Genomic DNA, 18,703 nt, shown 5'->3' on the forward strand with positions numbered 1-18,703 from the left:
CTGCATGTATTTTAGAAGGATAGTTCAAGGCCTCAAGCAAGTCTTGCTCGTAGACCTGTCTTATAGTTTTTGTAAATCCATCCATCAATTTCTAATCCAAAGTTTTAAGAAAATTACCTGTGGATGAACTCTTGATTCCATCTAATTCAAGTTTGGTAACCTCACTTTCAGTCTTAAGATGTTCAAGATTTGTAGAGCCAAAACAAAAAATCTCATTTGTCTTTTGTATGCATTTTAAATCAACTTGTGGCACACATTTTTGAAGAGTAAGAGATGTTTTTGAATTTTAACTTAGGGGTTCTGGCTCCACTCTCAAGTTTACATCTTTTAAACGGTGAGGCTGTATGCAAAATAGGAAAATCTGGTTTCTGTTTTTTGCCCAACCTAAACACGGATTCAAGAGTGTTTTTCCTCTTCCAGGTGAAGTCTAGGTCTATATAACCTATCCCTGCTTTATCCTGTTGAGAGTTAACTTTTTCATACACTTGCTGAGCATCTTGATATTTCTTAATCAAGAGCTCTTTTCTTTGTAAGCTCTGGTGTAGGAACTCCCTTTCCTTTTGAAAATAGTCTTTTAGGGCTTCAGAGTTTAGTCTGTCTCTCTCTTTTTCTATTAGCTCTGTATTCTTTTTCTTTATAGCCGCTTTTAATTCTAAGCACTATGTTTTAAGACTTGTTTCAGTGGATCGTTTTGTTTGTAAAAGCTTTTCATTCTCCACTGATAACTCTTGTTTTTCTACAGTTAGTAGCTCTGTCTCTCGTTCAAAGAATAGTTTTTCCTTCTCCAAGGATTATCGTTTAGATTTTCTAGAGAGAGCTTTTGCTGTAGATTAACGTAATCGTTTGTCAAAGCAGAGATGCTCTCTTCCAGGTCAGAGTGAGAGTAACAAGAGATTGAACATACCTAGGAGTCGGTGTCAGATACAGACTCATTCTCAATAGCCATTCCATAGAAGTTGGCTTGATCTTCTTCATCAGATGAGGAGTCAGAGACCCAATTCTCCTGTTCTGCAATGAGACTCCTTTGTGATCGATTATACATGTACTTATTCTTGTAGTACAGTTCATCTTTCACAAGAGGCCTCTGCACTCTTGGAGTAGTTCCCCATCTTTCCACATCTGAAGCATCGGACGCCTTGCTTCTTCTGTTCCGACTGCTCTTCCTCCTTCTTGTTGGGGAAAAGAAGAAGGGTTCCTTCCATCGAAAGACTTCTCTCTGCTTCGGTCATTTTGTCTTCCTCTTTTGTTGAAGACTTCCTTTCCAAATTTCCTTTAGAATTCCTTGGTGATCAAGGCCAAGGACTTCGCAAAGGCGTTAATGTCGTCGTCTTCAGAGCTAGATGCTCTGTTTGTATCATCATCACTCTCCAAGATGAGAGCCTTCTTTCCTTTCCTCCTTTCTTCTCTGGGTCTCCGTTCTCTGTGTGGCTGGCATGTTTGTCTCTTTTGAATCAGAGACAAGAGCCAGAGGTCCACCCAGAGCGACCTTTGCCTTCTGCACCTCTTGTTCTTGTGCTTGCAGTGTCCCATATACATCATGCAGAGTCCATTCCTCCAGATTCTGATTTGCCTGGAGGGACATTGTCAGATTACCCCATTCAGCGTTCAATCTCTTCAAGAAGAGCATGTTGTTCTCCTCTTAAGTTCTGATCACGTCACACTTGCAGCATTTGTTGATCAGAGTGTTGAATCGATGATAAATCTGTTCTAAAGACTCATCAGGGAGTGCCTGGAAGCTGTTGTACTCATTGAGGCACTGGGCACGACGATTCTTCTTCATCTTGATGCCCCCTTTCCAACTGGTTGGCCAGTTGATCCCACAAATCCTTCGCCGAGTCGCACGCATCCAGTGACTGAAATATTTCGTTTAGAAGCGCTATGATCAAAAGTCGTTTGGCCTTTTGATCCACCTCCACTCTTCGTTTATCTTCATCGTTCCAGTCACGACGAAGTTTGGGAACTCGTCTGGCAGGTACCTCAACTGTATCACCAACAGCAGGAATCCTAGGGATGATGGTAGTAGGGACGTATGGGCCATTTAAGATTGACTCATACAATTCTAGGTCAAGACCCTCATAGAAGTTGATCATTCGAATCTTCCATTGGGGATATTCTTCCCTAATGAGAGTCGCAGGTTTTGTTAAGGAGTCGGTACTATACATGAAGTTCCATGATTAAGAAGACGACATTTTGAGTTGAAATTTCTTAGAAAAGAAATTTGACAAGAAGGAAGATCGATTGACAAACGATTTCCAGATTACTTAAAAGCAAATGTTTTTAAGATTGAAAAGTATGAGTGATAAATCTTTAAAAAGGAATAATCAAAACAAAATTAAGAGTTTAATCATGTCGGATATCGATCCACTAATTAATTGATGTGATTAACAGGCTCTGATACCAATTGTTGGATCCAGATACTCTAAATTTGCAGAAATATTGTTTGCTTAAAATAAGAATAAATAACAACAGTGTATTTCTATTGATTAAACTGGATATTCAAAGAAAAACGTAAAGCAATAAAATAATGCTTTGAATAACCGAATGCTTTTATTTATAAAAGATGAATAATTGAAGAACAAATGTAATCTCACAAGAATTTGCGTATAGTATAAGTCGGCTCCTTCAGGTATATTTGAACCTGATGCGGAGGCCTCCTTTTATACACCTAGGTCTAACAAACTACGCTATAAATTAGGCATGGAATTCTGAGCTGACTGGTCTACATCCTTATCTTTGACTTTCCTTGATTAGCGGAGCAGACTTGGTCAAGCTGTCTTTAAGCTGTTAGACATTTGCGAGAATGTCTGGGCTAACGCACGCTTTCCGTGAAGAAGGTACCTAGATGCTCTGCATGAACATACAGAAGCTCGGGATGTACTATGCAGAGGCTCTGCATATGCAGAAGCTCTGAATGTACTATGCAGAGGCTCTGGGTCTTGGAGTTGTTGCTTTGAGTCAAGCGCTTATGCTTTTTGGCACACAAGACTTGACCGATCACGAAGATAGAGCGCGGCTCTGTATAACGGAACTTTCACTCTGAGCAAGAGCTCTGGTCCTTGATCCTCTGCATGAGAGCTCTTAGCCAGACAACTTCAATAGACTAAGTCCTATTGACTAGAGCAAGATAATTCTTATTTACACTTTTACAAGTTTGGGGTCTAACATAATCACCTTAATTTATATTTAAAATTTTTAATAGAAAAAGCTTAGCAAAAATAACAAATCAAATTGATTATAAAAATACAAGGAGGAAATCAAATGTAAATCATTTCTATTGTGTAAAACATATAAATCATTTTCATCTGTCGATTTCATTATTTAATTTAATAAAATTGTTTAATCTGGTGATATTGTTTTATATAATTTTTTTTATGAAATTGCTTCGTATATGGTTGTTTTAAATAAATTGTTTCATATATTTCTTTAAAATTAATAATAATAAAATGACAATGTCCATAATTGACGTACTCAACAATAAAATGACTAATCAACCTCTTATAATTATAAAAAAAAAAATTATGATTAGTTGAATAAGGTTTGCACGGTTTTATACAAATAACTTGATTTGCAAAGTAAACCATCCCTAAAAACATAATCCATAAAATTCAATATTTTTTCTATCAAATAAGAAATATAAATATTATGAGATAATAAGTAGGGGAAATTCATATATGAATCATTTTAAATATTTATTTGATCAAACACACATGAACCAATATAAATAATCAGTAATGTTGCTTTACATATACATCTTAAAATAAAATTTTCAGATTTTTTTAAAAGACAACAAAATTTATTAACCTTTAGGTGGCGTTTGGTTTGCAGATTCTGGAGGATTCTGGAGGAATTGGAATGTTGAATTCCTTTGACCAGATTCATTTCCTTCGTTTGGTTCATTCTTTTCATCGGAAGGAATCTTTAGATTCTTATGAATTACATGGATAAAGGATTTTAAGGGGGCGTTTGGTTAGCAGAATGATTTCTGAAGGAATAGAATATGTCAAAAAGAATTGGAATCTGGAATGAATTGGAATGGAATGTTATCAGGTTTGACCAAGTGTTTGGTTGGCAGGAATGGAATTTTATATGTCTAATGAATTGGAATATTCATGTTTGGTTTGCAGCATAATTGGAATGTAGTGATGAAAAAAAGACAAAAATACCCTTTCGTTGATAATTTTTTTTAAATTAATTTTTTTATTACAAATAACAATAAAATTAACATTTAATTGGAAGCAATAAAACTTTTAATCAAATTTCAAAAACTAATTAAAATGTTTAATCTCTCTCATCCTAGACGACCCCCACTCTCACCCCGCCCTTCTATGCTCTCATCTCCGGCCTCCCCTACCATGACCGTGTTCCACAGCTTTCGTTGGATATAGGATGGAAAAACTCACCATAAGAACACAACCACTCTCTCCCTCCTCCATGGTCATCGCCCTTTCGCCTTTTCTTCTACCTTTCACTGCCGCCACAACTATCGTAGAACCCATTTTTCGTTTTAGGTTTTTCTCGTTCTCAGTTCTGGTTTTAGATTTATGGAGTTACAAGGTCGAAGCTTTAAAGAGGGAAGGGGTTTAGAGGGTGTTGGCGACAGTGAACCTAGATCTGGTTTGTTTGAACATTTAATGAGGAAATTGGAAGCAAGCAGTAATCGATCGAGAGCATCATAAGCAAAATTCGGAAGCACACAATAATTAGTTTGATTTTGGTGTTTGATAAGCAGAAATCGGAAGCAAGCACTAATCGTGAGGGTATTTTTGTCATTTACATATTTTCAGATGGAATGGATTTCAATTCCATCAGTTTTAGGAAGAAATGACGAAATCCTCAAATGATGGAATCTTTGGAATTCAATTCCATTCCATGGGTAACCAAACATTGGAATGAAAATCAGTCATCGGAATTAACCATTCCAATTCCACCAGATTCTGACGGATTCCGACGAACCAAACGCCCCCTAACATTCCTTAACAACTACATGGTATTTTGATGGAATGGAATCTCTATCTTCATTATACCAAATATGCCCTTAACCTAATATGTTATAATCTCATAAAACTCAATATGACCATCATCGACCACTATTGATCTGAACCACCGCCGACCACCACCACTAACTACCACCGATCTGAACCACCGCTAACCACAGCCGACCACCACCATCGATCTGAACCACCGCCGACCACCACCACCGATCTGAACCACGCCGACCACCACCACTGATCTAAACCACCGCTGACCACCACCATCGACTACCACCGATCTGAACCACCGCCGACCACCACCGATTTGAACCACCACCGACTACCACCGATCTGAACCACCGACGACCACCACCACCGTCGACCACCATTGATCTGAACCATCGCCGACCACCACCACCGATTACCACCGATCTGAGCCACCACTAATCTGATTCACCGTCAATCTGAACTATCGCCGATCTGAGCCACCACTGATCTGATTCACCGTCAATCTGAACTATCGNATCTGATTCACCGTCAATCTGAACTATCGCCGATCTGAGCCACCACTGATCTGATTCACCGTCAATCTGAACTATCGTCGATCTGAGCCACCACTGATCTGATTCATCATCAATCTGAACCACCGTCGATAACCACCATCAGAACCATCATGGACCACCACCGATCTAAACCACGTTGACCACCACCATCGACTACCACCGATCTAAACCATCGTCGACCACCGTCGACTACCAATGATCTGAACCACCGTCGAGCACCACCACCTACTACCACCGATCTGAAATACTGTCAACCACCACCACCGATGTGAGCCACCACTGATCTGATTCACCGTCAATCTAAGCCTCTGACGATAACCGCCATCTAAACCACCATGGACCACAACTGATCTGAACTACTGTCGACCATAGTCATCTGAACCACCACGGACCACCATTGATCTGAACCACCGCCAACTACTACTGATCTAAAGCATCGTCGATCTAAACCATCATTGACCATCACCGATATGATCCATTGCCAATCTGAACCACATCTGACCATCGTCACCTAAACCACAACGGACCACCATCGATCTATATAACTCCCAACCACTGACGACTACCATTAATCTAAATCACCGTCAAACACCGCCGACCACCACCAATTTGAACAACCACCGCCGCCACCGCCTATTTGAATCACCGCTAACCACCTCCATCTGAACCACTGTGGACCACCATCGATCTGAATCACTGCGGACCACCACCATCTTAACCACTGTGGACCACCATCAATCTGAACCACCGCCGACCACCGTCGATTTAGTAACGTCGTTTGACTTATGATTATATTTGGGTTGTGTATTTTATATTGTTTTACATATTAAATAATTATTTTATTAAAGTATTTTTAGTTTTAAAAAATTAAAATTTTCAAAAAAAGGCATTTTGCTCATTTACCAAAATTTTATTCCAATTCTAAAGCTACATTCTGTGAACCAAACAGAAAGATTCCAATTTCTTAACAGATTCCATTTCAATGTCTGCCAACCAAACAGGTGGTCAAACCTAACAACATTTCATTCAAATTTCTTCAAAGTCAAATTTCTTTAACAGATTCCATTTCATCCAAAAACATTCTGCGAATCAAACGCCACCTTAGATTTCAAAATTAATTCAAATATTATTTTTGTAAAATTAGTCAAAGTAGTCATTCCTCATATTGGTCTTCTGCTTATTCATCTCTCAGATTTACCCAAATATCATTATCTCCACAAGTCCTACGTCTGCCATGAAACTAGCTAAAAGACAAAGAAAAAGGTTAAAATTGTAGACATGGCCGTTGCAATTGTGAACCTAAACTAGCTAAAAGACAAAAAAAAAGGTTAAAATTATAGACATGGCCGTTGCAATTGTGAACCTGAGTCAAATCTGATAATTTTTTACTAGTCCACAAGTGATGGAGGTAGAACCTAAACAACATAGTAATATCGGGTAAATGATGAAAAAAATCGCTATTTTTTGTTTTCACCTCTTTTCGTTTTTATTTCAGTTAGATCTTGGGCCGGATCAGCGCATTATTTAATGGTGGATTAAATAGGACCCGAATCGATAAGATTGCACCAAAACTCCGATCAGTTGCTACGAACGAAGGAGAAAGATCGTAATTGAAGGTAGACCAACCGGAGAGAAATGGGGACGACGACGGCGCTGGCGCCGGGGCTGTCAAGGAAGCTGAAGAAAGTTCTGGAAACTCGCACCGATAATCCAGATCTGTTGGCTTCTCTCAATACACTCTCCACTTTCTATACCGATAACACTGCTCCGGCTCGCCGTAACCTCCGATCAACTATCGAGAAGCGTTCTCTGTCTATAAATCACGACTTCCTCMTTGCTTCCGATGCCGCCCAGCAGGTTCGCATACTTCATTCTCWTTCTCCATCGATCATTGAATCAMTYGATCAACATAACGAGTTAGTTATTTTATTTTTACGGTTTTAGGCTTTGGATCGGGTGGAGGAAGAGGTTAATTCTCTAGCCGAATGCTGTGACAAGTGAGCTACTATACCCGTCTTTCTGCTTTCAAACAATTTTGCATCATTTCGTTGCTATCTCCTGTCGTAAATCTAGCTACCATTCGAGGATCAAGCATACAACCTTGAAATCTTAAGTTGTTAGTGATAAATTGGAAGAAATTGACGAGTAATAATAATCAAGACATAATGGTATACGTTAGAGGTTGGAAGATCTATTAAGCATTAATAAATTGTTGAATGTTAATGTGAAGTAACATGTTTGTAACTAGTTGGTAGTCTGGAAAATAATAAAAAATCCAGTTTAAGGCACAGATGTAGCTCAATGTTTAAATCTTGCAGAATTGCCAAATCCTTGAGCAACTGTAATTCCACTACTGGAGATATTATCACTACAACAGAAAGACTCAAACAGGAACTTGAAGTGACCACTCAGAGGCAAGAGATTGCATCATGCTTCCTTCGAGATTATCAAGTTTCTACTGAAGAGGTGATGTTTTTTCTGTCACTGAATTACAAATAATGTAAGATATGATGTACTTACCTGTAGCATTGCTTCCATAGATAAATGCACTAAGGGAGGAAGAACTGAATGAAAACTTTTTCAAGGCACTGAGCCATGTACAAACAATCCATGCAAATTGCAAAGTCCTACTCAGGACCCATCATCAGGTAACCTCTTGTGGTTAAGTCCCTTCTCATATCAACACAGAAATAAATATATATGTTCATCCCCTTTTTGACATGTTGCCATCTACTGGCTGTAATGTGATACATAGACATTGACATGCAGACCTTTTGCTACTCAATTTCCCATAAATTTATGATACCGTTTTGGTTAAGTTTGGTAATTTTCTTCCATTAAAAAATTGCCTTTTGGTAAATTTGTTATCTTGTGTCAACTATGAAGGGTATATGGAGTTGGTGGTTTTGTCATATAGTTTAGTTCTCATATAACAGAATGAAAGTTGTTATGCCATGATGATTTCCTGCAAACATGCCATTGAAAATGAAAGAAAGAGTAGAGCCCTTTGCTGCTCAATCCAAATCCTGCTAAGAAAATTAGCACGTTTATGAAGTATGTGTGGATTGGAAAAATCTTCTACTTGGATGGTTAATAAAATGTTGTTGAAAGGCGATCATACTTGTAATTTTAGAATGGGGGGAATACAGGCAGGGAAAGATAAAGGTACCACTGTGGACTAGCTTTCATTGTCTGATCACGTATCCTGGGAATAGGATTTTCCGTTCAGGATCAATGTTTGTATAGTTCTTTCTGTGTGCAACTTAGTTTCAGCATATTGTTTTGTAAGTAAGAAACCTCCAAGTTAAACTCATGCTTTTCCCAACTTGAGTAAATTAAGCCTCCTCCTAAGTCCTAACCACTTGTGTGAAGTTTTAATCTGTTGGATCTTTAATATTTAATGATACACTCGACTTAAGTTGACAAGGCACACATATAGGTTATGCAGAATCTTCTCCTAAAGCAATGCCATGGTAGGCAATGTCCTAGAAAAGTAAATTGATCTTTAGTAGTCCCTATCAAATGCATGTGTTGTTCTAATTTAGTGAGACAAACAGGATGCACCATTATGCACTGTGAATTTTATGCTGGAAAGTGGTTGGACACATGACAAAGCAGATTTGAAGCATGAAATATGGTGATAATATCAAACTACCAACTGTCTCTGGAGGTTATTGAGTTTGGGTGAACATTGCAAAATATGTTTTGTGTAAAACTGGCAGCAATAGAACACATGATGACAATCACAAGGAAAAAACAGTAGAAGCAGGTGGATTAAAAGAAGAAATCAGGAGTCGGGTGAAAGTTATTGCTATTTTATCATTAATATGTCTAATCATTTTAAAATTGACATTTTGTTTTATTAAGAGCACACTGGCAAAAGAACATGCGGCTTTATTATAGGATTTAAATGATAGTTCAGGAATATGTAGTGTTAGCACATTCTAGTGGCGGCGTTGGAGATTTTCTTTTTCATAATATTATCCATGCAGACAGTTACTTCTGTAATCTATGTTCCAATCCTCTTAATTTGAAGTAGTTAGGTTTGAATGAAGTTGTTGTTCTATCAGACTAAAATTGTTATCAACTAGAAATAAGTTGCACAAGTCCATTGAGATTATGGAATATATGGACACATTGAGTTCTTGATGGTTTTCATGCTATTTCAAAGCATCTTACCCATTCCTTTAATTCTATTCAATGTTTTGAAACTGTGCACTTAATTGCGCTCTATAGCGGTTAGTAGTGGGACACAAAATAGCGGTGCATTATAGTGGTACCTCAAATAGCGGCCACAATTACTGCTAATCACCGCATTTTCAACCCCAAATAGCGGCCGCATTTACCGAATTTTCTTTTGGGGCTGTTTTGGACCTTTTTTGTTGAATTTAAACGGGTTCTATTTTGGGTAGGCTTTTGATTGTTGTGGGCTATTTAGACTCTTAGTTGGCCTATCAACGAAAGCGATGATTATCGATCCCACAGTTCCACAGTCCAATTTGGTCATCGATTCCAAAGTCCTGTTTGATTGTGCTTTTATTGATTCCTTCTATTGTTGATCTTCATTGCTTCTACTTTTGAACACTAACCCTTACTGTCAGGTAATGGTTTCTGACTTTCTGTTTCAGTCCCTAATTGTCGGAATTTTGAACTTTGGAATTGGACGCCCTTTTCTGGATTGTTTCTGTTTCAGTCCCTAATTTAGTCCCTAATGGTTTCTAACTTTGTTGTTTAACCTTTTAAGTTTAGCTGGTTATTGTTTTGTTGTTTGAAGGCATTAAGTATTTATTCTTGTAGGCACACAATATATTAAGTTAAACACACACACACACACACATTCATATTTATCTTATGAACCTAGTTTTTTACCTCTATACCACCGCTTTACCACTGCGATAACCGCAATTTCAAATCATGTCTCCGACCGCGATTTTCGCAATCAACTGCGTTAACTGCTTAGCTTTGAAATCATTACTCATTTCTGAATGTTCACAGCGTGCAGGTTTGGAGCTCATGGATATGATGGCTGTTTACCAAGAAGGTGCCTATGAACGCCTGTGCAGGTGAAAAATCAATAAAATCCGAAACTTGTAGGAGTATTTTGTTGGTGATAATGCTTACTTTACTAGTTATGTAAATTATCCAGTCACGCTAGTTAACGACCTGCACTACTTCGACTTGTGTACTCCATTATTAGGATTGTTAACTTATCTATTTTATTAGAACTATCAGTGAACTTAGAATTATTTAGGTCAACACGTTTAATCTATTTAAGTTCTCAGTTTCATATGGGGTCGATTCCATGTTGTGGGGTTAAATGGAGCTGGGGCCCATAAAATTAAGATGCCAAACAAAGGAGAGGTGAATGAATGCAGTCTCCACGACCTTCTATATAACCACTTATCTTAGTCATCATCATGCCAAGTTATTCATCTGAGATGTGAGTTCAAAATTATTTAATTATCAGCCGCTAAATATTAGGGCCTGTTTAATGTTTTCCCTTCTTTTTTCACTTTTTTGGAGGACTCTTCTGGCCTTTTTTGTAAAGCAAGAGTTGGTATTTGGGTTCTTTTTACACTGAGAAAGTCCTCATGACCTGTACCTACTCTAGACAAAAGTCGGGAAAGAGGCTACAAATGAGGGGAAAAAATGTTTTTGCATGTAAACCTTAATGCATGGTACCGATGGTTAAACTACTGAATGTTTGGTTATATTATTCTCTTAAGTTAGCACTATTATGTTTTTGCACAATTCATCCTCTGGCATTAAGCTGAGTAGTACTAGTTAGAAATGTACCATCAAATCCCTGCGTTTTGGGCCAAATACTATCCATTTCAATGTTTTCCCACATTTTGGAGTTGGTTTAGCTGTTACTCTTGATCACCAATTAGCATGGATTGTATGATTTGCCTTCTGGGGTTCTTCCTTTCTTGACTGTGTGGCTGTGTTGTCTTTCTTCCAGGTGGGTTCAGACAGAGTGTAGGAGATTGGGTGACACTGATAATCCTGAAGTTAGCGAGCTGCTTAAAATGGCAGTTCGCTGTCTCAGAGAAAGACCTGTACTGTTCAAGTATTGTGCAGAAGAGGTAAAATATATGTGAATTACCACCTTTAAATCTTATGATCCATTTGACACCGCTTTTATTCACCTGTCAATTCATAATTGGTAGGTAGCAAATATGAGGCACAATGCCCTGTTTAGGAGATTTATAAGTGCTCTTACACGTGGAGGACCTGGTGGAATGCCCAGGCCGATCGAAGTACATGCTCATGACCCGCTACGCTATGTAGGTGACATGCTAGGTTGGCTGCATCAGGTGTGAATTACAGTCTACTTGCACTCTTGTTACAAGTTGAACGTTACAACAAAATCGGTTTTATAGGACGCCAAAAATGTCTAATAGACCCAATTTTGTTGTATTGGAAAGTATCTTCCTGACCATGTATTCTTTATTATCTTTTACTTTTCTCAAGTGCAGGCCCTTGCATCTGAAAGAGAACTTGTATTTGTGTTGCTTGATCCTGATGCAGTAGTGGATACTGGACCAACTGCTCGTCGATTCTCCAAAAGCACAGAGATTATCCAAGATAAAGCAGAACCTGACTTGACATTCGTTTTGGATAGGATCTTTGAGGGTGTTTGCCGGCCTTTTAAAGTTAGAGTTGAACAAGTGTTGCAGTCTCAACCCAATCTCATAATCTCATACAAGCTTAGCAATACCCTCGAGTTCTACAGCCACACGGTGAGTTCAATTATTATAAGCCATGCACACACTTGTGACTGTTTATCAGCACCCAACCCAACCCAACCAAATCTTTCATCAAAAAATTACGTCCTCTCTCATCCACATACACAACCTTCCACCCCAACCCAACTGATCTAAACTAACCAAATGAATCAATCAACCCAAATCATTTCTTTTAATATTTTTTAATTCTTTTCTGGGGTTTGTCCTATTATCAATCCATTGCAATCAATCACCACTAATCATAGTCTTATGACCCATGCACAAAACTTGCTGATTTCTGAGTGGCTTGCATCTACTAAACTGTCTTATCTTTTAGGTGTCAGATCTGCTAGGGAGAGAAACTGCTCTTTGTAATACACTTTGGGCTCTTAAGGATGCTGCTCAGAAAACCTTTTTTGACATTTTAAAAGTTCGAGGGGAGAAGCTTTTGCGATATCCCCCACTAGTTGCTGTTGATCTTTCCCCACCACCAGCAGTCAGGGAAGGAGTCTCTGTGTTGCATGAACTAATTGAGATTCATGACAGCATGATGGTTCCTGCATCAGGGAAAAAGCCAATATTTGATCCAGTAATATCTGCTTTGCTTGATCCTATAATACAGGTAATAAACATGCTTAAAAATCTAACTGCACTTGAAGTTATTGTGAAAATTATCCAACAGTTTTTCCCCCTTTCATGTTCGTTTTTCTCATGTTATGCTTCTGCTTATCAGGGTCTAGTTTTTGTGAAAATAAATGTTAGTAAAAGGCTAGGCTAGCTTATCTAAGTTGGCTTTTCAACATTGTAAGTGGACTCTGTTTTGAGAAAAAAATTGGGTGGTACCAGAAAAATTGATGTACAAGGACAGTGCCACATTACATTTTTTAGGCCTTTAGCGCATTCACAATGGGGAGCTTTTTCGAAATAAATGGGACCCACAAGCTTAGGTGGCCATCGAAAACAAGCAAAACTCTTCAAAAAAATGAGGCCCACAAGCTTTTTGATTGAGTGTGCAGTTACAAGCAAAAAGTGTTATTTTTATATCAAATGCTTTTTCAAAATCTCATGTCGCCTAAAACTTCCCAAAAAGTCTTTAAAAAGCTCTCATATTGAAATAGGGTCTTAGTGTTAACCTAACAAAAATTTAATGTAGTTTCACTTCATATTTCTTGCATTAAAACAGTAAATAAATTCACACAACATTGTCTATAAAGAGACTTGAAATCACTACCTATAGTTTTAAACACTCACTGGCTTCCGGTTAAGGGGATTGATCATTGATCTAACCCGTGTACATACACTTTTGGTTGATGACCCTTTTTTGTTTTCCACCCTTGGTTTCATTTTCATTTTATTCATATAAATCTAGATTTGTGAGCAAGCAATGGAAGCACACAGGTCAAAGGGATCTATTGAGTCAGCTAGAAGAGGTAGAACGAGGTCTGACGTGGCCCAATCACGAAGATCATCTGTTGATGCTATTTTGGCAAGTAGCAGCCAAGTACCTCCATCTAAGGTACCTTTTCCTCACAATTGACAATTATTCATCTTTCATCAATTAATAATATATATATATATATATATATATATATATATATATATATATATATACACACACAAACACACACCCTAATAAATAAGTAACTTTAGGGACACGTGTCATGTTTCTGTGAGGCGGTTATTGCTTTTTCCCGCCTAAACATGTATCTAGACACAATTTTCACTTACGGTTCAAATAGGTCTATTTAAGTGACATTTGTCCCTCTACACGTTTATTTTCCTGTTTTCGTGGTGTAACTGATTTCCCAGACTAATTAAAAATCTCTGGATTTCCATTCCTCAGACTTATAAGTCTGAACTCCTTTTCCTCAGTTAAAATTCAGAGTTGCCTTCCAGACTTGTAAGACATACAAGTATGAAAGTCTGGGAAAATCAGAGTTGTAAGTCTGAATTTAAATCTGAAGTGGCCTCCAGACTTACAACATAACTCTGGGAAAATTCAAAGTTGTAAGTCTGAATTTAACTCTGAAGTCGCCTCCAGACTTACAACATAACTCTGGGAAAATTCAGAGTTGTAACTCTGAATTTAACTCGGAAGTGGACATCAAAACCGGGTTTAAAATTTCAAATTCGGATTTTTGAAGCATTTTTCAAATTCGCCCCTAAATCAAAATAAACTCAAACAAATGTGCACTCAGCACCTTCCTTACTTGTTCGATATTTATCATGATTACATTGGTCAACAAATTAATCCCATTACACTTAAATGACATTAGTGATACAAATCACCAACATGAAGTCGTCAAATATTTGTTTTTTCTCAGACTTACAACATAACTCTGAATTGTTTTGTTCCAAACTTAGTTCTATAGTTTATTCCCAAACTTAGAATACAACTCTGAACTTCTCTTCAGAGTTGAAGTTCAGACTTACGTTTCTGAGTTATAAGAAGTCAGGATTCTTGTGATTCAGAGTTATGCTCATAGATACTTTCTGGACTTAGAAGACAACTCTGAATTCCTCTTATTCAGAAGAGTTAAGTCCAGAGTTATTTTCCAGCCTAACAATAGATTTCTGAATTCTTGTGTTTCAGAGTTTTCTTTTAGACCTGAGGAAAAGTCTCAACTCATTTTCCTCATTTAAAATACCCCGTATAATACATGGCATCGAACCTAGTATGTGTGTGTATATATATATATATATATATATATATATATATATATATATATATATATGCTCATCTTCATTGAGTTTCCTATAAAGACCCCCCCCCCTTCCCGGAAAGTAATTTAGATTGTTTCCTTTACCTTTTCTTCAACTTGATATTGAGTGCTCAGCAAGTTATAAAGAATTAGTGCACTTGCAATTATCTGCATAACAAAACCAAACAAACCAAGTATATTCCACCCCGAGGTGGGGCCTGGGGAGGTGAAATGTATGCAGACCTGACCTCTATAGATAGCTGCATTCCCAATAGGTTAGGCATCCCAAGTAGGGTACCCCTGGATACTGTTTCTAAAGCACATGCAGGAAAGACACCCCTCATTCCTGAATGTAGCAAATGAATGGACGTATTCCCTGGTGGGATATACCAAGCTAGTTTGGTCTGGTATGGTGACTTTGATTTCAATATTTTTAAGTAGCACTTTCTGATGCAGAACAACGAAGCACCGTCAAGGATTTTTATTATCAATTGCTTATGTGCCATCCAACAACCATTGTTGAGGCATGACGTGGCTTCCGAATACGTGAAAAAACTGGGAACAATGATCGATAATCACATGCGCAGCTTGGTGGAGAAAGAAGTGAGTGCCATATTAAGTAGATGTGGCTTGTCAAACAAAATGCCTCTTTTCCACAACTCACTTGCACCATTAGCTGACATGGAAGAAACATCACCTGCATCTCTCTCCGACTCTCTTAAAGCTTTCTTCGGACTCATTTTGGGAAGCGACACCTCTCTGCCAGAATTCCAACAGATGCAGCTTCCAGGGCTGCGGTCCGACGCTTGTGTCCACGTCGCCCGATCCCTGGCCGAGGCTTATGATGTTATTTATAATGCAATTATGGATCCCAACAACGGTTACACTGATCCTAGGTCATTAGCCAGGCACCCACCCGATCAGATTCGGACCATTTTGGGGATTTAACTTGTATTAATTTGTGAGAATAATTTCTTCATTAAACTCAATGTTTTTGCTTTATCACAGACACCATGATTGACCAATCTTAGGTACGATGAACGACCTCGATTAAAGCAACCGATTCTCACTGTTGCTGACAAAAGAGCTCTTCATTTTGGAGAAATTAGGGAAATGAATTCTTGATAAATATAAAGTGTATGTTTTAAGTCATTTTACTGGATTATCATAATGTTTAAATGAATTAGTTATGGGACTTGCAAAACCAAAATTGTAGTCTGCTCTATTAATATACAATTTAGAGTGAGATGATCTTATAAGTATAGTTGAAAAGATGGTTATAACCACTTTTTAAAATAAAATATAAATATAGATATAAATACAATTTTGGTCTTTCGAGTCAAGACACACAAGACAAAAAAAGAATAAAAAGACACAAATGTCCCTTAATTAACGAATGTGTTTAACGGAGTTAGTGATTTGGAACCATTTTCAAACAATAGAGATAATAATTGTAGTTATTGAAGTTTAGGGTTTATTTTCAGAGATTCGTGTAAACTACAAGGACCAAAATTGTAATTTACTCCAAGAAAGTCATTTGTATTTGATTCCACCCATCGCGTAGTTTCTTTTTCTTGTGATCGAATTGCACTATTCACCCAATTCTTGTTGGAGATCTTGATCAAACATTATTGCTTTAAAACTACTTTTAAATGTTAACCATCAATAACATAAAATTAATAAGTATGATAATTAGTTAGGACAAATTAGCTAATTATACACTTAGAATTTTAATTGTCAACGTTTAACATTCTTAACTCTTCGATTAAAAAGAAATATAGCTAACTTCATCAAAAGACTTGGTAAATAAATCAACAAGTTGATATTCCGTAGGAATAGAGTAAAATTCAACAGCATCTTTCGTCACATGGTCTTAGATAAAGTGATAAGAAAAATTAGAATGATGGACCGGATGATGGATTCATATGATATACCTGATTTTTCGGATGAATTAGCTCAAACGATTTTCTTGTGAAATCCAATGGTGTGGACCTAATGATGCAAAACGTATATTTATTACTTTGGACTTAAATATTATATGTTAAATTGATATGACAAGTTAATACAAGAATAACATTGTCAGATAGCTTAACTTTAAGCATCTAAAATTCTCAATTCACTGATCAAAAGCTTGCGTTTTGACTGATCAAAAGCTTGCGTTTTGACTGATCAAAAGCTTGCGTTTTGACGTATCAAAAATCTTGGTAAATAAATCAGTTAATTTACATTCGTGAGAATAAAATATAATTTTAGATCACCTTTTATCACAAGATCTCTGAGGAGAAGAATACCTAAAATGGTGTGTTTTGTTCGAGAATGTTGAACATGATTGTTGGCAATTGCGATGACACTAGAATTATCACACAAAATGAATATAGCTGGAAATTTTATGTCAAGAATCAATTAGTTGTTTTTTTTATCCATAAAATTTGAGTTGTACAACTTCCAGTAGCTACTTTTTCTTGTCTACTTGACAACCTACATAGTTAGAATCTAAATATCCAATTAGATCAAATCCTAAGTCTTTGGGATACCAAAGACCTAAGATATGGTACCTTTTAGATACTTGAAAATTCTTTTAGCAATTATCAAATGAAATTCTTTTTAATTAGCTTAGTATCGTGTACATAAACATGTGACCTGTATTATACTTGGCCAACTAGCTGTTAAATACACAAGAAAATAAATCATCCCCTATAATTATTAAGATTCACTGATATATTATCAAGAACTGCATGTTATTTTAAGGATGTGTCATTGGTGTTTTTAGGATGAGTTTATCAAAATTATTTTTAATAAGATTTTTGACATAATTCCTTTAGTTTATAAACCTTCCATTATTGGATTGTTTTATCAAAAACCTAATAAACATGTCATTGCAGTCTGACGATTTCCATGAGTTTTGGAAACCTCTCTTTTTTAATGGTGAACAATTAGTCGCACCAAAAATAATATCGTCCACATGAATGTGTAAAGTAATGACGTCACCTTTGCTTTTTCAAGAAAGAGGATGTTGTCAATTTTATCATGAGGAAGCCATTATCCAAAAGAAAAATAGAAAGAGTGTCATATCATGCACGATGAGTCTATTTAAGGTCATACAAGGCCTTGTCTAACTTAGGGACATACCATGGATGTGTAGGATTCTCAAAGCTGGACGTTGCTTCACATAGACTTTTTCAGTTAGTTAACCACTTAGGAAAGAAATCTAGACATCCATATGGAAAACTTTGAAGTTCTTGTATACAACATAGGCAAGGATCATCAAGCATTTTTTTCAAGCCTTTTTGGCTAGATGATAGATAGAAACTTGACATACAACCAGATATTACCATCACTATGTTGGGTTTGAACATCATCTTGTTGATCACAAATAATTTGCTCTATTTGATGATCTTCTTAGTCCGCTTAGTAGCTGGGGCAAGAGGATAATGAAGAAAAGTAGAGGGACCTTCACTATTAGTCGGAGGATTAGAATAGACTGCTACCAGGATGAGGTCACCGATTGAGGTTGAGTTCTCATAAGAGTAAAATTCCAATAATGGTTAAGTTCAAGATCATCACATTGAAATAATGATGTAGGCACTTATATGGATTTACTAAATCTGACATTAACATGATTCATCTATACGCTCACGACACATATTATACACTTGGTTGTCTTTTAAGAAGAGAGAGTATCCGACAAAGATGCCTTCATCGGATATAAAATCAAACTTCCCCAATTGTCTCAATCATTA

At 37.1% G+C, this 18,703-nt stretch overlaps 1 protein-coding gene across 1 annotated transcript; it reads left to right on the forward strand.

Annotated features, from left to right (window-relative positions):
* Positions 1-7,115: 7,115 nt before the first annotated feature.
* Positions 7,116-15,988, forward strand: LOC112501282 (conserved oligomeric Golgi complex subunit 6). The gene is made up of 11 exons (XM_025104993.1): positions 7,116-7,390; positions 7,478-7,530; positions 7,852-7,999; positions 8,074-8,181; positions 10,529-10,596; positions 11,496-11,619; positions 11,704-11,850; positions 12,013-12,276; positions 12,599-12,883; positions 13,631-13,777; positions 15,420-15,988. Exons 1-11 carry the CDS (start codon positions 7,169-7,171, stop codon positions 15,909-15,911), a joined length of 2,058 nt encoding a protein of 685 aa, XP_024960761.1. The 5' UTR covers positions 7,116-7,168; the 3' UTR covers positions 15,912-15,988.
* The last annotated feature ends 2,715 nt before the right edge of the window (positions 15,989-18,703 follow it).

Source organism: Cynara cardunculus (assembly GCF_001531365.2).
Source record: "Cynara cardunculus var. scolymus isolate 2C chromosome LG 17, CcrdV1, whole genome shotgun sequence".
Classification (NCBI taxonomy): Eukaryota; Viridiplantae; Streptophyta; class Magnoliopsida; order Asterales; family Asteraceae; genus Cynara; species Cynara cardunculus.